Source organism: Halictus rubicundus, chromosome 13 (genome assembly GCF_050948215.1).
Source record: "Halictus rubicundus isolate RS-2024b chromosome 13, iyHalRubi1_principal, whole genome shotgun sequence".
Lineage (NCBI taxonomy): Eukaryota > Metazoa > Arthropoda > Insecta > Hymenoptera > Halictidae > Halictus > Halictus rubicundus.
Window position 1 is genome coordinate 3,074,607 of NC_135161.1, and position 27,476 is coordinate 3,102,082.

Consider the following 27,476-nt stretch of genomic DNA (forward strand, 5'->3'; position numbering starts at 1 on the left):
TATTCGAGATTTTAATTTCTTGTGAAAACGATTAAAGATTCGATTAACGATTCTTTTAAGTACGTTTCGCTGATAGATTCAGACAATTCGTCTGGAAGAAGCGGAAAAGTCTTAAAATAAATAATACTATATAATAAGAAGTCGAAGTGACGTTATAATATTAACTTTTTTATTCGATTGTATTCGAACTTCTTTTATTCACTTGACGATTAGTTAACGTCTTAAAAGTTCTGAACCCTTTTTCAGTCACCCGGTATACTTATTGCTATATTAATTGCAATAGCAATGTATTTTAGGATGGTTTTATTCCGATAGATAAAAATTGAAAAAATATCCACTGTTTACACATACGTAATCATTTTTCCGTTTTTTTGCCGAGGACATTTAATCAATGGCGTATCTAATCGTCGTAACTTTTCCAATATCCATCAGGGAATTTCTTGCGAGAAACTTCTTGTTTTTGAAGTAGACGTCGAAGTTGGACAATATTTGAGTTTCTCCGAGTAGAAGGCACCATGTAAAAACTCTTTACATTATTCCTTACGAGTCTGTCGAGCGGTTCATAGTTTATACGTAGAGGAATATACGACCCTGATACAGGATCACCAGATTAAGGGCCAGGGATAGTCACGTGACTTTTTCAGAGTCAGCAGGTCGGTAACTGCTGTATAATTTTAATTCACAGCCTTGAGCCATTGACTTAAGATCCGTTTTCGTCTTGATCCGACGGATCTTGAGTCTATGACTAAACTTGTCACATTTTTTGCTCTGTATTATCGATAGTATGAATTCTGACGCCGGAAACATGCTTCAAGTTTTTGGCTTTACTTCGCAGGGAATCAAGACAAAATATAGCTCAATTTGTAGTTGGAGATATTTTCTAGCGCTTGCTATTCTCCACTTCATCCAGAAAATTCATCCAATGGCATAAAAATGCTTGCATTCCACGGCATGCACATGGTCAATTTTTGGCCTACCTCTAACGTTTATAATACCATATATCTGTATAATCTCGTCAGCTCATGACCAGCGTGCGCTAGATTGAACCTTACTCTTTCGAATGAGCCCTTTCCCATAAAAAAATATTCTCATATAAGGACGAAAAGTTGAGGCCGAAAACCATTTGACGTAAAACCATTTTTTGCCTATTTTTGTCGGGAAAGTGGTTACTCTACCTTATCGCGAATCTACGAAGACCAGGCCCTTAAGACTGGTCTCCCACTTTACCCTTCCCCTTTTACGACACTACACGCCCCCCCTCACGGCCCGGTTAAGTGACGCGTTTCGTTTCTGTTATGTATATGTCATAATGTCACATGAATAATCTGTACTCACCTCAATGCGCTTGGTCTGGCGACACTGCCTCCTTCTCCGTTTGCATTCGCTTCTCGCAGGTGTCGCTGAAGGGTATTTCTTACGTTCTCTGCTGCGCTTTCCTTTTCTGGCATATTCACCTTAACCTTGCTTTTTCCGTAATTCCACACACTCTAACATAGCTTTACACTTTCGTTCCTCACTGCTCCCTTCATTTGTACTGCTACTTCACACCTTGCCCTAGCCTTCTTTTTAGGGGTTTGACGCCTTTTCTGCTGGACTAAACACAAGTACTTTCTGCGCTACTTCAGATAAGTACTTTCACTGGGTCAGTTCCCCTTCCCCCGATTTAACTTTGTTAATTTATGGTAATATAGTGTTTAGACATAAACATCAAAAGGTTACTGTATCGTTATAAGTGAATATTGATTAAATTAACAGAGCGCGTACACGTGTTCATCGAATAATACAAACAGGAAGAAGCATGCCAATAAATTCGCGATGATTAACTGATCCAGAGCTGCTGCTCAGCATGTCTATTAGCGGGCAAGCTACGAACCACAGTCGCCATATGGGGGGAGGGAGCACGAATTGAGGGGAAAAAGTTACCCTCTCTCTGTCTGCCAGTACTGGGTGAGACACGTGACATTGTGACACAGCGTGGAGGAGTGGTGTGGTAGGAGGGGAAATTAGAGTGGGGGAACAAGTCTTGATCTGGCAATCGTGCTACGGGCAAAGATACGGGCAAATGACTTAGCAGAGTGGGGGTAGGTCGTAGCACAGCCGTAGCTGGTCACGTGGCTGTGACAATGCGTGTGGCAGATACATGCAGCTTTACCCGCAGGGGCGTGGCTTCGTGCCCGCCGTTTTGTGTATACCGAGGGTAAGAAAATCGCTGCCCGTACGGACAGACGTTAAACAGCTCTGAACTAAACTTCAGTGAATTCTTGTTACGAGTCAGTCCCGCCGTTCTTTTTACTGACACGAATACGAAATCGGAGGTTCTCGCCGGGCGTACACAGAACACGCTGGAAACCTAAGAGTCATATCCGTCTACGAGTCATAAGAACCCTATGACCAGTAAGCGCTAGTGACAAGAAGACTGCGAAAATGTCTATCTCCGATACAATGTTGCACGGAGAAGCGGATAGCGAAGCTCGAGAGCCGTCGTCGCTGAGAAGTGTGCCACACATTGTCGGCTATCTCGGTGTGAAACCAGAAGACCACTACTAATTCAATTACAAAACTTCTTGATTTTTCGTTATTTTTTTATGAAACTTTTACCAACATATTCGTGGCATTTTTCTGATTAAAATGAAACCAAATATGATATAATACCGATGATATTTACTTGTGTAACGAGCGATGAAAGTTTCGAACGCAGAGAAGGATAGCGTATGGGAAAGAAAGAGCCACTGAGAGTCGCGGCCGTCGGCACAGATCAAAGCTCGCGTGAGCGCAGGTCTTTAAATGAAAAATTCTTTATTATTAATTATTTTTTTATGAGACTTTCACTAATATATTTGTGGCATTATTCTGATTAAAATGATACCAAACGCGATATAATTCGGATCACATTTACACTAATTTTCTGTTAATGTAATTGTAATGGGAAGTAACTTTCATCGTTGATTACACACGTAAATATCATCGGAATTATATCATATTTGGTTTCATTTTAATCAGAAAAATGCCACGAATACGTTGGTAAAAGTTTCATAAAAAATAACGAAAAATAAAGAAGTTTTGTAATTGGATTAGTAGTGGTCTTCTGGTCTCACACCGATATAGCCGACAATGTTGTGGCGGCGACGGCTCTCGAACTTCGACCCCTCACCGGGGTCCTGTGGTTACTTTCACTGACTCCAAATTGTAAGGTTGGCACTGACTGGTAATGAGAATTCACTGTATACAATATAATGTATTGAGAAGTGCGATGAAATCATAGTCACAACATTAATCCTTCCAATTTGTTGTTTTATACAATTGTGTCTACTGTACAAATGTGTAGAGTTTTCAATCTAATGATTACATCGTACAAGATATGCTGGATCGTGTTTCCGCATTATGGAAATAATTCTGCGATTGAATCTGTTGCAAACACACGGCGCTGTTTCCGCGACCTGTTTTAAGATTCCGTTGCTGGTTGCACACTTATCGGTTCGCCGTGATACAGTATTTAGTTCCCTTGGTAACGTTATACTTCGCCCGTTAACGTGGAATTTTCAATCGCGCATGTCATTTACAGTGGAAATTATCCGCACGTGTGTTTAAAGGCCGAGCTGATTGGTCACGATTTCCTAACTTTCCTCGGGGAGAAACATTTATGTATAGTCTGCGGTGTAAACCAATTGTTCCCTGTTTCACGCTAAATCGGCGGTATAATTTGGAAGTTGCAATTTCGCGTAACTCACATTTCCTACTAATTAGAATTGCGAAAGTTGAACCGCGCAATTTTAAACCCAATGAAATTCGTAAACTAGAATCTACGAAATTTATCATCATTAGATTGTGAATATGTAACTACCGGAATTCATATTTTTTAATCTAAAGTAATAATATCCAACATACCACATTCCATAAACATCCGTAGTACACTAACGCGGATCGTTTCTACGGAATCATTTCTACCACGTGATTTTCCATACCTGTCGAAATGAAATATTCAGTTATTTATCTTCGACATTGTTTACACGTTATTCTGCAATAGGGTACCTTGTATGTTGCACAAAGCATTACAAGTTAAACAATATGGATGCTAACAATAATGTGTATAAGGATTAAAGTGAAAATGCAATGAGATATCTAAGTACGTGATAAGTAGACAGCGGATTCTATGCATTTATGACAAAAATGAGTGGGCGTAATTTCAAACAGTAAAAAAATTAGATGTCTTTAATAATGTTGTTATATTATTACCAGCCTATTAAACATATTCGAAAAAGAAAATAACTTCCTACTTCGTTTCAGTTTGTTGCAATTCAGGTAGAAAATTTTTAATTTGCATAAAGATTCGCAGTCTAGTGATCAGTTAACTAAAACGAAAAGTAAAATACTTGTCTCTGTTATCTATTAAAACAACTATTTTAAAACCCTCATATAATGACAGAAACAATGATTTTCGAGGCCATTTTGTGAAGCGAGTTGACGTATTTTCACTACAGCTACATTGACATTGATAAAGTTATAAATTCAACCATCCGTACAAATGATTGATAGATCTCGGTATTTAATGGATTGACAAATGTACTTCCTGTGTATGTGTATTTTTTGTTACAAATATTTTTATGTACTTACTCAAATTTTCACGTCCTTTCAATTCCTGTATAGGTATATACAAGGTGTACCACATAACACTTTTCACGATTTTTCAAGTACTAGCGATAATCTGACAAACAAATATTTTTAACAAAAGTTGATCAGTTTTCGATTGGATATACATTGTAATAAAAAGACAGATTGGAAAAAATTATTTTTTAGTATTGTCAACGTCACCTTCATTTTTATAAATGGCACTTTGTATTTTTGACTTAACAGTATTATGGCCCGTATCAAGACGCATTCAACGACCTAGAATACCATGTCCTTTAGATGACCTTGATGGCAAAGAAATGAAAATTTCAACAAAAAATGACTGTCTGCTTGAATGGGTGATAATAACTCTGGCTTGGCCACCGCGATCCTCTGATCTGTCACCACTTGATGCACTTGTGTGCATCGATTTAAATCAAAATTGTACTGACATTGTTCATATATTTAAATAATTTAATTATTATATAACCATACAGACAAAAATTTTAAACAAAAATTGATCAGTTTTCGATTGGCTATACATTGCAATAAAAAAAAGTTCCAGAAAAATTTTTTCTGGTATTGTCAAGGACCCCTTCAGTTTTTAAAATGGCACTTTGTATTTTTGACTTAACAGTATTATAGCCCGTATCAAGACGCATTCAACGACCTAGCATACCATGACCTTCGGATGACCTTGTAGACAAAGCAATGAAAATTTCAACAAAAACTGACAGTCTGCTTGAATGGGTATAACTCTGGTTTGGCCACCACGATCCCTTGATTTGTCACCACTTGATTTTTTTTTATGGTGTCATTTACAGTCGATAGTTTATGCTGTTCCAATACAAAGTAAGGAACATTTAAAGCAGCGAATTCGTACAGCATGCGAAGAACTTCGCTACGACATTATCGTAAGAGCAACCAATGCAAACTTACTACGTAGAACGGAATTGTGTCTACAACAACATGGATCATATTTCGAACATTTGACGTGACTTTTCACGAAATCGTTTGCATTGATTTAGTCAAGGTTCCAGAATCGAATGTAATTTCGGGTCTCAATAATAAACATAAGTTATTATCATCCATTGAAGCAGAATGTGATTTCCTATTGAAATTTCTATTCCTTTGCCTTCAAGGTCATCCGAAGGTCATGGTATACTAGGTCGTTGAATTCGTCTTGATACGGGCTATAATACAGTTAAGTCAAAAATACAAAGTACCACTTAAAAAATGAAGATGACCTTGAAAATACTAAAAAAAAATTTTCCTCGAAGTTTTTTCCTTTTTTCTTATATTTGTAACGTTTGTTTAAAATATTTGTTTGTCAGATTATCGCGAGTACTTGAAAAATTGTGAAAAGTATTACGTTAATTATTTCTAAAAAATAATTTACAAGACATACGACATCGCTAATTCTCAAAATGTTGCAAAAATTTATACCGACTTCCACAGAATAAACTAAAATGTTTTCCTTTAGAAGACGTAGAATGGTAATTATTGTTATACATACAGTGAAAACACAAAATTTAAAATCACGTATCCACTATTTCTGGTTTATAAATCACACGTACAAGTTTGAAAAATTATATGAAATTTTCTCTATATTTCTTAAAGAAATTATTCTTTCAAAAATGTTTTCAGATAATTGAACGTGTGACGCAAAACCATGCCCTTCCGAAGAGATATCTCGAAAAATGTGTTTTTGACTCTCAGCTATAAGGGCTGTGTACACCCCTTCAATCTGGACGATTGCCGATGAAAAAATATATGTCAAATATTTTTCCAAGAACTATCTTTGCCAAACGTTTCATTAATTCAGTGTGTCTACTTTCGGTACGTTCTATTAGGTTGGAAAGAAAGTAATTTCGGTATTTTTAGGTGAAATAAAATCTAATTTTTTTATCAAAGCCATGAACTTTAATCAATAAAATATTTTCCATTTTGTTCTATGATCTTTTGCCATCTTTCTGGTAGCTTCATAATTCCGCGATCATAAAACATCTGACCCTTTTCGGTGAAAAACTGATCCAAGTGCGATTTCAGACCATCATCATTAGTGAAAGTTTTACCATTCAAAGAGTTTTGTAAACTTCGGAATAAATGATAATCTGATGGTGGAATGTCGGGGCTATATGGTGGATGTGACATCACTTCCCAACCATGCTCCAATAACTTTTCACATATTACCAAAGATGTGTGTGGCCTAGCGTTATCATGGTGGAACACGATTCCTTTGCGATTTTGAAATTCTGGCCGTTTTTCTTTGACTGCTATGTCCAGTTTTGATAGTTGTCGATAATAAACATCTCAATTGATGATTTGGTTCCTTGGGAGCAGCTCAAAATACACAATACCGTTGTAATCCGACCAAATTGACAACATGATCTTCTTTTGGTGCAATTCAGCTTTCGACGTGGTTTGGGCTGATTCATCACGCTTGGACCATGATCGTTTTCGAGTTGTGTTATTGCAAACAACCCATTTCTCATCACCAGTGATGATTCGCTTCAGAAAAGGGTCGATTTCATTTCGTTTGAGATGCATATCGCATATGTTGATGCGTTGCGTTAAGTGAATTTCTTTCAATTCGTGTGGAACCCAAATATCGAGCTTCTTAACGATTCCGAGACTTTTTAAACGATATTCTATAGTTGTATGCAAGACATTTAACCTGTCTGCAATCTCTCGGACAGTTATATTACGATCCGATTCAATAATGGCTTTCATTTGGTCATCATCAACTTCAGATGGTCGACCAGAACGTTGGTCGTCTTCAAGTGAGTTCCAGAACGGAATTTTTTAAACCAATTCTGGCACGTGCGTTCTGTTAAGCAATCCACACCATAAACTTCACATATATCTTTGCAAGCCTCGGCAGCTTTTTTACCTCTACGGAAATAAAAAAGCAATATGTGCCTATAATGTTCGTTTTTGCACTCCATGTTCAAATTGACACAGAACTAACAATTTTAATCAAAATTACGTGTAATTTGCTTCAAAAGTAACCTAAAAGATGCAGTTATGAAATGTCAGAAGGAAAACAAACGCAACGTTAACAGAAATCAATCAAACAAAACATAAAGCTATCTATTAGTGAAAACCGAAATTACTTTCTTGCCAACCTAATAGTTTGAGTTGTATGACATGCATCTCAAATGCATTCAGAAGTGATATTGTCTGTGTGTATTTGTAGTTAGGTTAATCAACATGAATTCCCCGCATTTCGCCATAGCATATGCTTTATTCATTCTCATATGGTAGAAATGGCGGGACCCCTTGAGAAAGTACCATATTTAATTAGAAATTAGTATGAGAGAGAATTGTTCCATCAAGAGCAGAATGAAATGATTACTAAATTAATACTAATTTTGTTCAGAAGAATGTCACGGTGTTAATGCACAAGACAAACAATCAGCTCACTCAACATAATTAATCGATATTGCAGCCTGATAAGTGAATAGAAATAGATAAGTTATACAGTCGGTCACGAAAATATTGGGACACCACTATAGTTTTGACTAATATAGTCCGTACTTCAGAAATTTATGCAATAAAAGTAAAAAGAGGTTTCACGTATGTTACTATGCAGTGTATAGTTAACAAAAACATAAGAGATATTTATTTACGATAAGTGATTACATAAATAATAATAGACAAATGAAAAGTACGCTCGTTTTCATGTCACGAAAATATTCAGACACTTGCTATACTTCTCAAGTTTCCAGGTTCCAGGAACTGACTGAAACAATGTTTGTAAACATATCATTCATACTATGTACAGAGTATGTTAGAGATCGAATATTTGTCAGTCTTGCTCAAAATTTGTGCGAAATGGATCGGAAAAATAAGAACACGTCGTTTGATATGCGACAATTAGTAATTTTACATCGGGAAAAGGGGAAATCGGTTCGCAAAATTGCAAATTTATTTAATATTAGTAAGAGCACGGTATGGGATATTGTGCGACGTTATAAGAACGAAGATAGAATTGAATCTATCCCTCAAGGGGGACGCAAACCGATCCTCAATACTCGTGATAAACGCTCCATAATTAGGAGAATCAAATGTGGTCCTCGGATAAGTGCTCCAAAGTTAGCAGCTGAATTAAATAATGACAGTGGAATATCAGTGCATCCGGAAAACATAAGAAGGGTGTTACGATCAGAGGGCTATAATGGAAGAATAGCTCAAAAAAGCCGTATATTAACGCGAACAACAGGATGAAGAGACTGAATTTTGCAAAAAACTGTATTTCAAAGGAAAATCAGTGGTGAGAAGACATAATTTTCGCGGAAGAATGCAAATTTAATATTTATGGAAGCGATGGAAGAATTAGAGTATGGCGGAAATCGAAAGAAGAATTAAATCCGAGACATTTGCAGCCGACTGTGAAACACGGTGGTGGGTCTGTGATGGTGTGGGGCTGTATTTCGGCCCATGGAGTAGGCGAATTAGTTTTTATCGATGACATCCTCGATAAAATCTTCACATTTTACAAAACCATTTTTAAAAAAGTGCTGATAATATGGGACTTCAAAGTGGGATAAAATTTTATCAGGATAGCGACCCAAAGCACAAATCGCGTATTGTGCAAGAATTCTTATTATACACTTGCAAGAATGTCCTCACCCACCACCGCAATCGCCAGATTTGAATCCCATTGAAAATTTATGGGATGAATTAGTATTGGGCAAGATTATCTAAAAAGAATAATTTGTAATATGCCAACGCAATTACGGCACGTCATAAAACATATGGGATATCCAACAAAATAATAATTTATAAAAACAAGATTTATATATAGTGTTATAAACTTAGTTTTGATAGTGTCCGAATATTTTTGTGACATCAAAATGAGCGTACTGTCCATTTTTCTTTTATTATTTATGTAATCACTTATCGTAAATAAATATCTCTCATGTTTTTATGAACTACACACTGCATAGTAACATACGTGAAACCTCTTTTTGTTCTTATTGCATAAACTTTTGAAAAACATAAAATTTTGCGTAACAAAAATAAAGCAAATGAATCTTACACGTTGAATTTTATTTATTCCATTTTTCTGCGTTGAAGGTCATTTGTAGGTTATATTGTGTTACATGGATGAATTCGTTATTTTGTCAGCTACAACACTACGTTAACGGAGATATACCATTCCATTTAAAAAAACATCGATGACCTTGAAATCTCATAAAAATGACCTTGAACATTTTTTTTAAAAAAAGGTTACATGTGGCCCCTCAAACAGTGTAAGTTTGTCCTAAGAAGTTTTCTTGTACAACGAAAAGTAACGGAGATATTTAGGTGTTCTGTTTCTTCGGACTCACCGTGTATATGTTTGTTTTGTAGAATTAAGTATAAAGAAATTTTAAATTAAACTCTTCGCCAATCAGAAGCAATCACGAAAATCACGAATCACTGAAAAATCACAGTGAGCGGCAACGAACGTGATCGAATCACGAGTGATCCAAAAGTAGCAGTTCACGCCATCCCTAATGACAAATACATGCAGCATTGCCCGCAGGGGCGTTGGGGTTCGTGCCCGCCGTTCTGTATATGCCCAATGCAAGAAAATCGCTGCCGGTACGGGCAAACGCTAGTCGGCTTGGCCTTAGGTTTTTCGATACAATTTGAGACAATTCGAGACAATTCCAACACAGGGAGAAATTGCACGCCGCAACATAAATAAGTAAAACATACGGTAACCATTGACATGATAGATATAGTCTGCTCTACCAAAGTTACGAAACAATCTGAAAATTTAACGGTTAACTAAAGTAGCCGTTAGTATACAGCGAGCTTTCAACATTCGACGACTATACTTGCCATTAGTATCGAAAATGCTAGACCGTTAATCCGCTAATGCATTTGTCATTTCTCTTTTTGAAGCGTATCGGCTTTGTTAAGCTCTTAAAAATATAAGCCATTGAAAGTGTCAGTCACATCGAATATTCCAGCTCCAGAGCAACAGTAAAAATTGATCGCGAAAAATGTTAGTTTTTAATGAAGGAATTATTACTAGAACCGTTATCGTCTGCAAGTATTTCGTGCACCTTTTTTAGTCATTCTATTTTAGGTAAATGTCACAGCCGTAAGATTATTTTGCAAACGTAACTGCTGCAATGGCGTCGGCATAGAATTACGTGATAAGATTGCATCATCGACAAAATAATCTACACGAACTAAAACTCATCCAACTTCTGGCTTTGTACTCTAAACGCAACGAAAATTCAGGGAGAAGGGCCTTCGAAGCGTTGCAACTTTCCTTTGAGTTCGTACTGTAAGCGGATTGCAAAGTGCGGAAAACTGCAGTTAATTTGCGATTCTCTCTACCAGTTATCCCTGTTACCGAATTCCTGTGGCTCCGCGCAACCATTCTTTCTCATTGTTTTTGTTCATTTAATAATCCCTTCAAAGCAGCGCGAAACACTAACCCGACTACACGGAAGATCTTGTTTTTAAATTTCGAGCAACTTACCAAGCGCATTTCAGGTACTTCGTGCGAAAAAAAGTCGACGAAATCACGTGGTTTAACTGCGAATTATGCCATTCCATTCCGTTGCTCATTGTTTCCTCATTAGATTAATAGGAATAAGCGGACAAAATTTGACAATCACTGTAATAATTAATACATCCAATTTTCTTTGTATCTAACAAACACATTTGTTGAAGTTGGAAGCCTTAATATAACCACTTCAATTTAATTTGCCACTTCAACGACTGGATTAAATAATTATCTTTTCTGTCAGTAACAGTTTTAAATAATTTTGTGCGTCAGTGGATAAACATTTCAATATTTCTCGCTAATTAGTAAGAATGATGCATATAGCTGTATCTTTGAACTACTTTTTTTACTATACAGGGTGTCTCACCTAACTCAGTGAAATACATTAGTTGGTTCAGAGATGCAAATATTATGATAGGCAAGAAAATTGATTCATTTTTTTTTAATTTACTGAGATTTCAAGGTCATCGAAGTTTTTTTAAATAGAATGATATATTTTTCTTATCGCTATATGATAGCCGAGGTCAAGACGAATCCAACGACCTGTAATATTATGACCTTCACGTGACCTTATTTGCCCCTCTGAACCAACTAATGTTTCCTACTTTTAAACTAATGTAATGTATTAATAACTGATGTATCCTTCTTTTAAACTATGAAAAAAGACAATATTGTCACAGAAGTGTTATAAATTCTCTCTTTTAACAAGCTAGGCGTTATAATTCCAAAATAACGATATTCACAAAAGTATAATTCAGTATCTTTTACGCGATATAAAAAATCGTTGTCAACACATATGCGACATGTGTGACATACGCTTGTAGCGAACGTGTTAATATCCTCCAATAATATCGAAAAGAAATTAAACATTGTTTGTGTAGAAAGCAGACATTTGTTAGATGATAGCATTGTTATTGATTACGCGTAGCTGCAGCACTGACATGTCGAGTGAAACAAGTGATGGCGGTCCGGTCGTAGCGCCGCGTTGCGCTTCACCGCATCTAGGCAGCGCGCACGTTCTATTCCAGGATATTTTCTTGGCATTTTTGAAATAAAATTGGTTCCGACAATTTGTCTGAATGTAGAGACATTTCTCGAACGGCTAACGAAATCCGTTACTGCAAATTTCTGCCGCGTATAGAACTTCAGTAAAAATTCAAAAATAACGTGTTAATCTTGAAGATACGCGGACATTTCTAACATTTACAGTTATTCGAAATAATTCTGAACTTTATGACTGGGATATCTCTAGTATTATTTCCGGGAAACGATCCCTCACCCTTGAAAACTGAATAAAATGTTCTAGTGTTTTTAGTTGTCGATGTAGTACAATAGAATTCTGATTATCCGAACTGAACAGGTTGACATGAAAGTTCCTATAATAGAACAATTTAATTACTATATAATTACTATATACATAATTTAATTACTATATGCTAGATTAAATATCTACTGATTTGTACAATGAGTAGTGTCGTTTGTGGATCGCCCTAGACTGCACTAATTAAATTTGAAATCTGTTGAAATATTAAAGATTTCAAACATCTCAGGGGTGGACAATCGAGGTCTTACTGTACTTTATTTTTTGCGAAGTCACCAGTTTTCATAAAAACTCATGTTTTTAAAAAAGTTAAGAACTTGTAGGGTTGTTTTAGATTTTTATTGATATATCCGATGTTAAACTCAGAAGAATTCCCCAATTAATATTGCAGATTTTAAGTTTGAAATTATTGGACAGTGTAATTTGTATCTTTCATACTACATACGATTCTTAATATTGTGTTATTACACAGCACATCATTACATAAATTTAGAAACATCAATCCAATAAGCCATTCAATCACCATCTCGGAAACTTTTTACTATTATTAAATTAATTGAAGTTGCAGTTACTAAAATCGTCGCTAGATGGTGTAACAAATATGTGACGGTGTAGAGGGCATTGTATCAACTGCAAATCGGTTGCCTGCGTTTCCTAACAGTCTCTGCTGATTTTCTGCTATTGCCGGGTTTGGCTGACTGGGTATTTACAACATGTAAAAGTTCTTAACTGCAAACGAATTACACATACAGTCACAATTAATGGCGCACACTTTAAATGAGAATAACTTTTTTATAAATGGACCAAACGACTTCAGCTTGTCCGCCAAGCAAGATGGAATAGTTTACTAGACGATATTATAGAAAAGTTATTCTGATTTAAAGTGTATGCCATTAATTATTAGACTGAGTGTCTACTGTAAATGACGTTTGATAATGAAACATTATGATTTTAATTTAATTACGAGGAACAAAAAAAATGGTATAAATTAACAAAAATATTTACAGTTGCTTCCACTCGTATTCGGAAATGAAGAGCCGTAGACCTTTGTGTAAGACGATCAAAAAACTGCTTAGAAAAACTGCTGGGTTTTAATTAAAAATTTTTTGCTACATAGGGATCTACCGCATAAATAAAAAAAAACTTTTCTTAGCGATATCTTTCATTTCTGTGCAACATAATTCATTGTTAGCCTATGTTACATCTATTTACAAAGCAGGATTATTTTTCATTGTTTAAAAATACAAAAAAGAAAGAGAATATTGTTATAAATAAAAACCATCTCTCAACCATATTCATACGGTCAATAACGAAACAATAGAAATTAACGTACTGTTATGCCGCGGGAAGGGGTATATGAAGAGTATCCTCGAATAAACTCCAAACTCTTCCAGCACAACTTAGGTTTATTTGGGAATAGGTCGCCAAGCAAGAATACAAGCGATTTTTGTACACGACGAATAACTTTGTAACAAACGAGTCGACTGACGGGCTACTTGTAACTTCTTCTCTGTCTGTCCGCGCCCTTTCACAGGGCCTTATATAAGAGTACAACTATGGAAGTTTGGTGGGGATGGATGACACTAGCCCTTAGAGATAGGGAATGACGTGGAGGTCGGAGTTTTCGCAGGGTTGGACTTTAATCTGAAATCTCTGTACCGGTGAGTAATTTTGCCTTAGTCTAGTAGATGAGAAAGCCCGTGAGTTCTGACTCATCTATTTGTCTGACTTATCTATAGAGAATAGATAAGTCCGGTAGTCTCGCATAACAGTACTATATGTTTTTCACTCTATGTATAGTGCGGTTTCCATTCATTATCCATGAAATAAAAACGGTTGGCTGTTATTCTTTTGTTTCAACGATATTGATCCGCAGCATTCAGATTACTGATTACGCAACATGTGTAGGCAACGATTTAATTGACAGGCAAGAGATCTCAATTGAATTAAAAAAAATTGATTGTAGAAGAAGTTTAAAAGAAGTCAGTATCTAATATTGTTTTTTAAAAAAAGCCGATGAACTGTACAATACATTATAAAAAGATGTACAATTGAAAATAGAACAAAAAACGAAGTTTCTCTCATTTTCTGAGATATCAAGGTGACCTTTAATTTTTCAAATGACTGTATATTTTGTTGATGCTACAATGTAGTCCTTAAAAAGATGAGTTCAACGACCTATAACAAAGTAGCTTTAATTGACCTTGAATCTCAACACGAAACATTGAATATAAGTAATAGAGTTACATAACTCTTCGCTTCATATTGAGGGTCAAGGTCAATTGAAAGTACTTTGTCATTGAATTCGTCTTTTTAAGGACAACAATATAGCAACAAAAAAAAACTATACACAGTCAATCGAAAAACTTAAGGTCACCTTGACATGTCGGATAATGTAAGGCCTTAAAAAATCGGACCGTATTTTTCTAATAAGCCCTCTCGGATACAATAAATTTCATTTTAAACATTTTTTTTTATAAGGTCAATAAATTACCCTGTATGTAGATTCGACATATATTACACATATGTATGTAGATACTAAATAGATTATGAGAAGCAATTAGACAAAAAGGATAATTGGCAAGATTGTTAATATTTTGCAATTATTAATTAAAATACGTTTGTTTTTCTTATGTACGAACACACCTGAGAGATGATTTTCATGAGTGACGCTAACACATTTTACTAGTAACATTTTGTTTTTACTTTTTGTATTTTCAAACAATGCGAGCTCATAAATGTATTGAGTACGATCCATTATTTTCGACAAAAATATTTAAAATAATAAAAATAAATTAAAATTAATAAAATATTTTAAGACGAAATCCAAATATTTTCGATATTCTCGAAATTCCATTTTAAAAACTAATTGCACTAAATAAAGTATTTTATTTTCAAATTGATTTTGCGTATTCTGTTATTTAACAACGAATAAAAAATATCTCCAGGAAAGTTTTTTTTTTAATTATATTACATTTCCGTATAGTGTGCGAATACGAATGGAAGCTTGTTGAACACATTCACAACGGGATGTACCATTGGTGGTACAAATACAACTGCCAAAATACGGCCCCGTCGTGAACGTGTTAAACTAGTAAACATTATGGAGCCAAAACTTCATGTCGATCGATTCGCTTTGCCATGGCATAAACAACACCAATAAAAAAAAACAGATTCGTATCTGCGGTCTGTGCTCTGACCAAATTCATAATAATCTATGTATATTCACGTCGAAATACGCACTGATTTCAATTCGAATGTTCAGCATGAGATGAGTTTCGTAAGTTTATGTACTACAAACTTAGTTATAAAATGCAATCTCGTTGATTTTGAATGAATTTAATTATGAAAATTACGGAAATTCTCAATGTTTAAGAGTAGACAGTTTCGAAGTGTTCAAATCTTTACAAGTCCTCGAAGGAGCAAAACGTTGTTCATATTTGATAGATGATAAATGGAACAGGGTACCACTGCTCGCGCGCACGGCCCTTGTGGGCAGATAGAGGCGCCAAACCGTGGCGTCAGAAAGCACGGGATATAGGTCGAGGTATGCATTAGGTTGTCCGAGAAGTTGCCGTTTTTCTGTAGGTGGCATTAGGATAGGTCTGAATATGTCAGAATGATTGAAAACAAATGGTATGTGTACATAGTCTAAAAAGGTGATCTTTCAGGCATTTTTAGAAAAAAGTTTGATTAGGATACATTAATTTTTGTTAGTTTTATACGCTCTTAAATATGGAAGGTAACAGAGTGAATTATAGGCATTTGATGCATTTTTCTTCCAAAAGCTGTTGGAGCTTGATTGGGATGTGCTACCCCATTCACCCTATTAACCAGACATTACACTCTCAGATTTTCATCTCTTTAGGTCAATGCAAAATTCCCATAATGACAAAAACTTTAACTCTTTGGTCGACATAACAAATCATATTTAAAAGTTTTTCGCCGAACAACGCAAGTTGCGTGAAGGATGGAGAAAGATTATGGAACAAAATTTAAATGTACTGCGTTTGAGTTTTCCTTAAAAATCGGCACGAACTTTCTGGACAACCCAATAGAATAAGCGCACGAGTAATAAACCGTAGGGGACGAACAATTGTAAGAAAGGTACTAGAAAGGTAGATAACGCGAATCGTTAACTCAAATAAATGTGGGCGTATTACAAAATACTATGAATCTTTATTCACGACAACCGTACACGACGACAGTCAGAATAAGAATGTCCTGCTGTCCCAAAAATCCTCAGCCGTGAGAACGCCTTCGACAGTATGCCTCTTTGTTTATGACACCCCCAAGCTAAAGGACTTTCCCTTAGGGAGGGGCAACACGCTGACAAAACCTACATGGCCTGCCTCGACCGTTTGCTTACTTCGATTTTTCTAACACAATATTCATGGAGAATGAATTCTATCGGTACATAATATCTATATACTATAAATAGTTAATGACTGTAATGCATCATTACTAATGATACTCTCAAATATATGTATTAAATGATAGTTTTGAATCTTGAATGATTGTGATTATTTGCATTTTATTAATCCTTTAGCGAATTTTCAAAGTAATCTTTGGAAGTTCAGCTACTCAATTCTCTAATTTAATATCGATTCTGGCAAAATTAGAAGCATAGTGAAATAATAGGAGATTGATTTACATTTGAATATTTCAACTGTTATGTTGACAATCGTTAAATAATTATTAGTGTAGAATTGCAGAGTACTATTCTGATACCAATCTACTTAAAAGTTAAAATTGTTTGGTCACAGATAAATTTTCTGCATATCATCTATTACAAATTTACTTTTGCTCTCGTCAGTTTGGTCTCGTAATATAACAACTTCAAATAATTCGTAAATTATTAGCTGTGCAGAAGGAAATTTTAAATCAAAATTGCAATCGATTTATCATTAGTTTACTTTTTCATCGAAATTTAAGTACATAATCTGTTGGAAACTATTCGGTTAATTATTACAGAGCGCGGTTCGCTCGGTGCGTGAGTAAATAATAATTACGCGTACAACGCGTTTCGCTACACGTGCGGCACAGAGCGTGGTTCGCGGTTCAATACTACACGTGTGCCACGGGATGACGCTACGACCAGAAAGCCCGCGCAAACAAAAGATTGTCGAAAAAACAAAGGACAATCCACCACGAGGCGGTGGCTTCTTCGAGAAACGCACATGCGTATTGATCCGCATCAAACGAGTCCGATCATACATTATTTGCTGCGACGCTAATTTATTAAATTAGATATGGAACACTCCCGCGCACTTTAATTTCTTTATACGTAATGCTAAAAGGGAAGCAATGGATACAAGTATTCAGGGGCAGTCACATCGGCCGCCAGTAATCAGGGGCAGTCACATCGGCTGCGAGTAATCAGGGACAATCATTTGAAGGTGAATCGCAGCATTTTAATTACCGAAACTCTAAAGGCGGGATTTTCTACCACTTGCATATTGGAAAACTGCCAGATTGAACCGCTTCGATTTTGCGAATTCTCACCATAACACGCGAGTAACGTATGCGCAATGAACACTAAATTCCATCAACAAAGCTACTTTACTTTCAACGTAAAGATACTACATCTTTCCCCTTATGGGTGAACGAGGCGTTCGATACGTTGTACATATACATTGTGTATGTTTATTAACGCGATTGAACCACTATGTTGGGGGGTTCGTTAAAAATGTACATGCTGGTGAAACGTAGTGGCACGTTCCTTTCACTTGACGCTCACACACCATCAAATGGCCATGGCATACGTCGGTACGTTCAGGTGAAGCTACAGTGAGTTCCGCCATGAGTGTATCCGGTATAGTGCAGCCCCCTAGTCTAATTTTTAGCCTGGAGCAGAACCTGCATCATCTTTTTAGCCTGGACTAGAACCGGCATCATCTTACCTGCATCATTAGCAGCGGATTCCAAATAATGCCAGAGTGAATGCTACTTCTATGTTAAAAAAGGCTCTTCTATGTAGGCTCTGATCCAGCCTAAAAGATGATGCAGGTTCCGTTCCAGGCTAAAAAGATGATGCAGAAAAGTGGGGACACTAATATCTCGATCGTGAGCACTCTCATGTCCTCTCTGGTATGGGTACGCCGAATATCTGCGACCCGAGTCCCACACTACCCCCTTCTGGGGTGTGCATAAGGCATTTTCCCCCTCAACCTTAATAAAAAAAAAGTATCTCATATCGCGGAACTTGTAAATATTCCCTGAATAACATGTATAGGCAAACGCGTCTATTCCTTTATTACCTCAAGGTGCTCAGTTTCGTCAACCACACTGAGACAAGGCATCAGCACCCAGGACTGCTGACTTGATATACGCTACACATGATATATGTATGTATAAAAATGTAATTAAAAGAGCGAGTCTATTAAATCTGTCATATTTGTATTGCACTTATATTTACATATGTATATATACATTCACACGAGTATATTCCAACACTTTACACAAGGTGGTAAACTATTGCGAATTCAAGTCAGTTTAATGAACGTAATTAAGCTCGAATGAAAAGTTGCATAACTGATAACATTACGCGCTATCATTACCAAAGAAATGATACAAAAAATACTGCAATCCACAGGACCAACAGGCAAAATATTGCCAGTACCGTGTAATGTAGCATACGCAATCTGAAATATAAAAATTGAAATTTATAATGTCAAATGTCATTGAAGACAATAATTATAATACTGCTACAAGAAATATTACTTTTTATATCTGACAAGTGCTTGCTCCACATTATCCATTGGATCATTTAAAAGATACACGCGGACACCTCTCCAGTGATATTGAAAATAATTCTCCCAATCTAGGTTTTCCACATTAAAATCAAAGAGCTTCCGATCGACAGAATTTAATTTTGACCATAGTTTTTGTACATTTTCATTCCGGAAGTTCCACTCATGCAAGTTGAAGTGTTCCATGGCATTCATAAATTTATTTATTTTCCTATACGTATCCATTAACCTGCAAAACGTAATATTTTTTAATTAAAATGATGATTAATTTGCTTTATATACCCTAATTATCATGCACAGAATATCAGACACATATAGTACACATACATAGGTTTCTGACCCATAAGACGTAGAATTGTATCTCCAATAAATCCTGGTATAGTTTGTAAGACAAAAGATTCAATTTTATATAAATAGAAATATTCGCTAGCAACAAGTGCGCAGTACCAAATAGCTTTTGTAGGAGGGGCGTCAAAACCAACAGCTTCGTTCAATTTTATATATTGAGTCGCAGTTATTGGATTTTGTGCCGAAGTTACTGAATTATAAATGGGTATCTTTTCTTCATCACAAAGTTCTGAATCGTTTTCCAACTTCGTCGTACGTTCTCTAGAAAATTATTTAAATTCGATTTAAAACAATTCTATTTTGTTAAACTTATTCTACCATAAATTAACAATGATGTAGGATTTCTTTCTACTTTTACAATCATTTGATTTCTATTTTGGAATGGTGACATAGTTAAACTGTTTACCTAGTTCCAATGTCCCAAGCAGCAGCAACAATATTTGCTATAACATAATCAGCAGGTATAAGTTCTGCTTTAATATATAGCTTGGCATATACTGTACGTATCAGCCCAACAGAAGCTCCCGCAATCATACCAGTAATACCATACAAATTGTTTATCCATCCTCTAATTGGTTCTTCATGTGTTGGTATGACAATAGAAGGTCGAACAATCGTTACTGGAAGTCCATCTCCATATTTAAGTACAGCGTTCTCCGCGACCGCTTTGGTAAGAATGTAGTTATTGGGGGCTTTTCCGCGCAATCTACAAAATGGAACAATTAACTTTGCCATCTCTACCTTTACCGTACATGACTTCTGACGTAATCCTTACATAGATTCCATTGCTAGAAGTTGATCATCATTCAAACAATTAACCAATGTTATTAACTTATCAGCTTCTATGGAATGTTTGTAATGTATTTCGTCGATAGTAGTATTAACACAATTTGAGAATGCAGTTGATACATATACAAACCCCTGCAAACGGATTCATTAGAAATAAATTGATTTGTATATCGTGTTGTCAATTGTTCGTAACAAGTTTTACTGTACCTTCAAGTTTGGCAGTTGTCTTGCCCACAGTAACAAGCATTTTGTTGTTCTCACATTCGTGTTCACTGCCACGCGGAGTTTTTCGTCGAACCGCACAGTTGCAGCAGCGTGGAAAATAATATTCGTATCCGTCAACGTTGCTTTAACTTCCGGTGTGATGCCAAAGTCTTCTTCAGACACATCACCCTCTATCATCACTATCTTGTTTAAAAAATTTGGCTGCTCCTTCCTCAATCTATCATAGATCTACACACATTAAAAACATTGATTATCATTCTGTCATTACTTTCATTTGCTCAATTATTCTACTTACAACTTCCGCGAAGTTTTCTTTAAACCGTTCCTCTGGAGACTTCCCCTTTTTCGGCCTTACCAGCATGTAAATTTTCGTAATACGTGGACAGGACCTATGAATATACAATACAAACGATTCCATAAAATTTCCTATTTGTTTCACGATCAACTGTCAAATCAATATATTTCAAATCAAAATAACGAACTATTTCCATACGTATCCACAATTGATGTACATATTTATACATATATGTATTTAATGTATGTATAAGGAATGTATCCGAAATGAAATCATTTTGTGCAAGAGTTTAAAACAACCTGCCAATTGATGCAAAAATTTAAAGTTCGTTAAAAAAGATAATGTATCTTCGAACTAGACAATTATAATGTAAATTTCACACACAACTACGTCAATGTAAAAGAACCGAATGCTCCATTGAAACGGCATCTACTCTATCGTCCGCAAGAAGAAAACAGAGTTACGAGAAAGAGAGTGTTGACAAGTTTATTATGTACACCACATAAACGTCAATACGGAACCTGGTTAATAGGTACATAATTGAAATTTTTTGTAGAATATCTCGTCACGTTACTAGCTATCAATGTGCTGCATTCTAGAAAGGCCTGCTTTAGGACGTTCATTACGAACCTAACGCGAATGGTTATTACAAATAGACCGCGGATCTTTATACAAAATAAAAATTGTCTACCCAATTACAAGAAAAGTGAATTACATAAAAATTAATTTCTTCTGTTAATAATGTTGATGGGTTGTAAATAATGAACCACAAATATTACATTCTTTTGATGTTTCTTCTATTAAGTAGTTTCATCTACTCATTTTTGCTATGAATGTATTAAATTCTCAGTCTGGTTATAAACGAATCACCTAATCGGTTGAACCGCTTGCGTAGAATGTCGAAAAGATTTTGAACGGTTTCTTTGTAGGCTTTACGCTAATTTCCGGATACATTCTTCTCTCCAATTCTAATTCCTTAATACCATAATAAAATAAAAATATAATAAAAATAACGATAAAAAATAGAACCAAGCAACTGTTTTTTAAATTGTAAAGCGATGTCCACACTGAATCAACAACGAGCAACTTTTCGTCGTCTCTTGTTGCCTTCTTCTTCCGTTATTCTTATTTAGGAAAAAAAGCAGAAAGCAACAAGAGGCGACAAGAAGTTGCTCGATCTTGCTTCAATGTTGACACAGCTTAATACTCACACAGAGAAAAATAAATAGTGTAGAGGTGTAGAGTATAATAGATAGTTCAATTGTTGATAAACGAGCGTTCATTGAAATATCGAAGCATGAGAAATGAATGAAAAATTGATTAAGTATATAATTAAAATTATTACCTCAATAATTTTTCGATAAGTAACTTGCCAAGGAACCCTGTTCCTCCTGTTATCAAAACGTTCGTTCCAGCGTAAAATTCTGCGATTTCGCTCTTTTCATAGCTCCTCGAAACTTGTGGTTGTAACGAATCCAATGGTTGGCTCATCTTATGGATGTCTGATATTTTCATCTTTTTTTGTACCTGCTAATTTAATTCGCAGAATATAAGAATACTGAAACTTTTTTCATGATAATAGATGCAAAATTGCCGAAAGCGTGCAATTGTAAACGAAAAATTAATGTTTTCATAAAAAATACTCGTCTCATTTATTTTTCGAAAGCATCATTAAATTTTTAATTACATCATTATCATTTGGGTTCCTTTTACACGAGTATGTAATTTCGCGTGTATACTTATCGTAAACAAGTATGAATAATACAAGTATGTATAATAAGGCAATTATGTATAATGTCATCAATCTTATGATATATTTAAAATGTTCGAACTTATTGTCTTTTGAACTTTCCGAGTCGAAATGTATCAAAAAGGTTGGGGTTATATTTAAAAAATAAGTAAATGGAAAAAGTCCTAATTGCAAAGCACTAGTAAGATTTTCCGTGCAATTCCTTTTTTTCTATCTACATCCGGCATGAGATTTAACTTAACTGACCCTCTGCTAGGCTTTTTCGAAGGCTACGGTCCAAGTTCTCAAGCCACCTCAGGCCCGTTCCATATGAACTGCGCGTGGCGCATTAATACGACACCCATATCAACAGGTTTAGTTCTGGGATTAATTTTTATATTCTTTGGAAATAAAAGGGGCGTTGGGGACCGTTTCACGCCATAGCCGCTGTACTGACGCCGCGATGCGTTGTCTGCATTTTCCTTTCTACGCGTTGTAATCTTTTCCCATAGCAACGGGACTTGGAAATATTAAACTTAACTGTACAAACGACAATAACTAATTTTTTGAGTATTTTTCACCCAAGATAAATAGTCCTAATTTAAAGGTTTCCAACCTGTGGGTTCGACGAGCCCCCCCCCCCCCCCCCCGAGTGCTAGGGTTAACAGATGAAATACAAATAAACTGGGTTAAAAAAGAACAAAACTAAATCGCATGCACATTACTTACAGGCAACCGTCGAATAACATGATTACATTGAATCCGCTATACATATCTGAAGTTCGAGTCTTGTCGTGCTCGGGGCACTGTTCTTTGATGAAGTACCGAACGTAGAAAAGGACAGCGAAGCTCTAGAACGTCTTTATTTTTCATTACTTTTTATGGGCCTTTCACCAACATATTCGTGGCATTTTTCTGATTAAAATGAAACCAAATATGATATGATTTCGATGATAATTACTTGTATGATGAACAATTAAAGTTTCGGACGCAAAGACGGAGAGTGTATGGGAAACAAAGAGACGCCAAGAGTCGAAGCGTTCGGTAAAGATGAAAGACTGGCGTGAGCTCAGGCCTTTAAAATAAAAATTAAACTTTCTTACTATTAACTTTCTTTCTTTCCTATACGCCGTCCTTCTTTGCGTCCGAAACTTTAATCCTTTATTCCGCAAGTAATTATCATCGGAATCGTATCATATTTGGTACTATTTTCATTAGAAAAATGCCACGAATATGTTGGAGAAAGCCCCATAAAAAATAATAAAAAATAAAGAAGTTTTCTTATTGTATTAGTAGTGGTCTTCTGGTCTCGCACCGATATACCCGACCCGTTTCATGTTCACACTTCTCGGCGGCGCACAGTGGGCAATTTGGACAACATCGGATTCAAAATCAAGGAACTTTCGATAGGAATGAGGTAGAGCGATGAAATTTTTTTAAAATGAAAGCTGCAACTTTGTAGAATATGGGAAAAATAGACAGATTGTGGTATGAACGTTTGTTAACCTCGAGAAAATTCGTTAAACGCGCACAAATTCAAGAAAATTTTAGTTTTTCCAATACCACGCGCGGAAAAATTTTTTTTAACATGCTATACATCATTTCCCATAGATTTTTTCACGCTGATTTCAAATCTGGTCTCAAAATTTGTCTACGACCTCAGGATTTTGCAAAAAATAGATTTTTGTGACAAAATATAATGAAGTCATTTTTTCGTGAAATGATTGGATGGTAATAATCTAATTATTTTTTCCATATTCTACAAAGTTTCAGCTTTCATTTTAAAAAAATTTCATCGCTCTACCTCATTGCTATCGAAAGTTCTTTGACTTTGAATCCGATTTCGTCCAAATTGCCCATTGTGCGGCGCACAGTGGTCCAAAAGCGCCAAAACGTGGCCAAAATAGGAAGGAATACTTCAATTTAGTTAAAAATTGATACTCATAGGTTTCTCAGGTCGCTGATTATAAATCTGATGTCAAAATTACAAAAAAATGGCGGATTCAATATGGCGGATGCGTAACCAAAAAAAATGATTGGACTTTCTTGAAAATTAGTATTCCTATATTTTTCGGGCCGGCGAATATGAATCTGATGTCAAAATTACAAAAAAATGGCGGATTCAATATGGCGGATGCGTAACCAAAAAAATGATTGGACTTTCTTGAAAATTAGTATTCCCATATTTTCGGACCGGCCAATATGAATCTGATGTCAAAATTACAAAAAACAAAAATTAATTTTTTTTAAACAATAAAAAAATTGTTGTATCAGAAAATTCTATAAATGGAACCATACAATGCTTATTTCACAAATTTTATTATAACTTCTACATTTTTCGAAAAAATATGCTTGTAACTAGTACCATGACTACCTCTGCGTCACAAAAATGGATCGCATTACGAATGGGGCAGTTTTGGGCAGCTACTTTTTCAAAATAATGTTAAATAACAGTATCTACTACAAGACTCGACAAGAATCTTCGTGAAATATTGTGGAATATACAACTTTTAGTATACATTTGAACAATCTGTGCACTAAGTTTTATCTTTCACTTCATACATTCCAAACATTAATTAATATAAATCCAATGTTATTATTATACATAGTACTTACATCCAGGAACAGCATCCATCGTACACGCACAAAAAAAATTCAATTTCTGTAAAATTGTAAGTGTGACACCTTTTTTTTTCACAACGTAGTTCACTGCACGAAAACTGCGAGACGACTGTATGGGATATTTATACTCCCACCATTTAGCAGGTATAGATAGTAAGACCTTTTTACCTTCGGTTTCTTATACAGTCATTACCTGAGTATCCAATACGGCAAGAGCCATACCCCTAACGTGAAATTAATTTTTTTCATTTTGGCCACGTTTTGGCGCTTTTGGACCACTGTGCGTCGGCGGCTATCGAGCTTCACGGTCCCTTGTTGTGGGATTGAGGTGTTACTTCACAGAACTCCGTTCATTATATATATAAACTTTAATCTCCTTGAAATAAACTTTACATTATGCGAACAATAAAAAACTAATTAAATGAAAATATACTGAAAACGCTACATGCTCGTTGTCTCATGGTCAGCGAGAGAGAGAGAGAGAGCCCTTCGTCTGTTCCACGCGGGAGAGCCGTTCTCTATTTTGTTTTCTCGAGTGCTGCGCGTGCATTCGATACTCTCCATATATACGTATATTTATGCTACGCGATACTCCATCATCCCTCACAGGGTATGCCCCGCGGTAGTAGGGATATTTCGACGTCGGTTAACTTAGAAGTCTAGGCGACGTATAACCCGTTTTCACTGTACTTTGTTTTAAAAAATTCTTTATGTTTTGTCTGTAGGAAATCTTCTGGAGAGAATAAACATTTGTATGTTTGATTCACAATAAATGTTCAAAGTAATCAGTCTGTCTTTACAAAATTTAATTTCTCAAATACTGAAGGCGATGGACAAAAGTCAATTACATTAGCACACTCGTATAAAATGATATAAAATGACGGGGTTAATTTTCAATCCGGTTTAACAATTTTGTATCTATATTGTGAATTCTTATTATGAAGCAAGACTGTACACAAAATTGATCTATCAGTGTAAAACATTTAGGAGACAGTTAAAGATTATGAGAAAAGTAAAGAAAGTAATACTGGAAAAGTTTACCTATCGCCTGTTCGAATAAGACTATCTTCGAGAGTGATGGACAATTTAATCCAATCGATGTGCATTCACCAACAAGGAATTCGAACTGCTGAGCTTTGTGGAAACAGTAGATCTATATAAAGTAGCTATAGGTTACGACCTGGCAAACATAATTACAGGTGCGTGCGTGAGTAGCGTGCGTCTAACATATGCATTGACAAGCAATTGTATATCAATACGGTTCATGACGGTTCAAGGTATAAACAATTTTTTGTATCACAACAGCAAAATGTATTTTTATTTGCAACTTATTACATTGTGTACTTTCTGGATGCATTCACTAACATGAAAAATATAATATAGTAAATTATCGTTGTACGTCAGTGCCTCTCTCACGTTTCCAAGTCAGTGGAATACCTCGCACAACCGCGGTGAGAGGCCAAAGTTCGAGAGCCGTCGCTGCCACATTGTCGGCCATATCGGTGTGAGACCAGAAGACCACTACTAATCCAATTACAAAACTTCTTGATTTTTTGTTATTTTTTAATGAAACTTTTACCAACATATTCGTGGCATTTTTCTGATTAAAATGAAACCAAACATGATATAATTCCGGTGATATTTACGCGTGTAATGAACGATGAAAGTTACTTCCCATTACAAGTACATTAGCGGGAAATTAGTGTAAATGTGATCCGAATTATATCGCGTTTGGTATCATTTTAATCAGAATAATGCCACAAATATATTGATGAGAGTCTCATAAAAAATAATTAATAATGAAGAAGTTAAATTTTTCATTTAAAGGCCTGCGCTCATGCGGGCTTTGGTCTGTGCCAGCGGCTGCGACTCTTCGCGGCTCTTTCCTTCCCATACGCTGTCCTTCTCCGTGTTCAAAACTTTTATCGCTTGTTACACAAGTAAATATCATCGGTATTATATCATATTTGCTTTTATTTTAATCAGAAAAATGCCATGAATATGTTGGTAAAAGTTTCATAAATAAATAACGAAAAATCAAGAAGTTTTGTAATTGGATTAGTAGTGGTCTTCTGGTTTCACACCGAGATAGCCGACAATATGTGGCACACTTCTCGGCGACGACGGCTCTCGAGCTTCGCTGTCCGCTTCTCCGTGCAACATTGTATCGGAGACGGATATTCTTTCCGTTTGAATGTCAGTCATGTTTGTATGCCATGACTTTCACGCGGGATGACTCTTAGGTTTCCAGCGTGCCCTGTGTATTTCAAATGGGA

At 35.8% G+C, this 27,476-nt stretch overlaps 2 protein-coding genes across 5 annotated transcripts in view; one reads left to right on the forward strand and one right to left on the reverse strand.

The window, feature by feature from the left end:
• Nucleotides 1–27,476, forward strand: part of LOC143360353 (neural-cadherin) — a 522,812-nt gene that overhangs the window by 146,384 nt on the left and 348,952 nt on the right. The window lies entirely within an intron of this gene.
• Nucleotides 18,819–26,322, reverse strand: LOC143360369 (fatty acyl-CoA reductase wat-like). 2 transcript variants are annotated; one of them, XM_076799146.1, is made up of 9 exons: nt 26,242–26,322; nt 22,195–22,379; nt 20,850–20,943; nt 20,537–20,782; nt 20,316–20,461; nt 19,947–20,246; nt 19,520–19,801; nt 19,164–19,421; nt 18,819–19,084 (listed from the first exon to the last, which is right to left on the reverse strand). In XM_076799146.1, exons 2-9 carry the CDS (start codon nt 22,362–22,364, stop codon nt 18,997–18,999), a joined length of 1,584 nt encoding a protein of 527 aa, XP_076655261.1. In that variant the 5' UTR covers nt 22,365–22,379; nt 26,242–26,322; the 3' UTR covers nt 18,819–18,996. The 2 variants fall into 2 exon arrangements, with proteins under 2 accessions (XP_076655261.1, XP_076655262.1); XM_076799147.1 differs by having other exon boundaries at nt 22,195–22,376; nt 26,242–26,321.

What these genes read in the sequence shown, in the direction of transcription:
- LOC143360369 (XM_076799146.1), bottom strand. Translation starts at nt 22,364, where the DNA reads ATGAAAATATCAGACATCCATAAGATGAGCCAACCATTGGATTCGTTA. An exon ending in AAGAAAACTTCGCGGAAGTT is followed by an intron (nt 20,783 to 20,849) that starts GTAAGTAGAATA and finishes TAATGTGTGTAG; the next exon opens with ATCTATGATAGATTGAGGAA. An exon ending in GACAACTGCCAAACTTGAAG is followed by an intron (nt 20,462 to 20,536) that starts GTACAGTAAAAC and finishes ATCCGTTTGCAG; the next exon opens with GGGTTTGTATATGTATCAAC.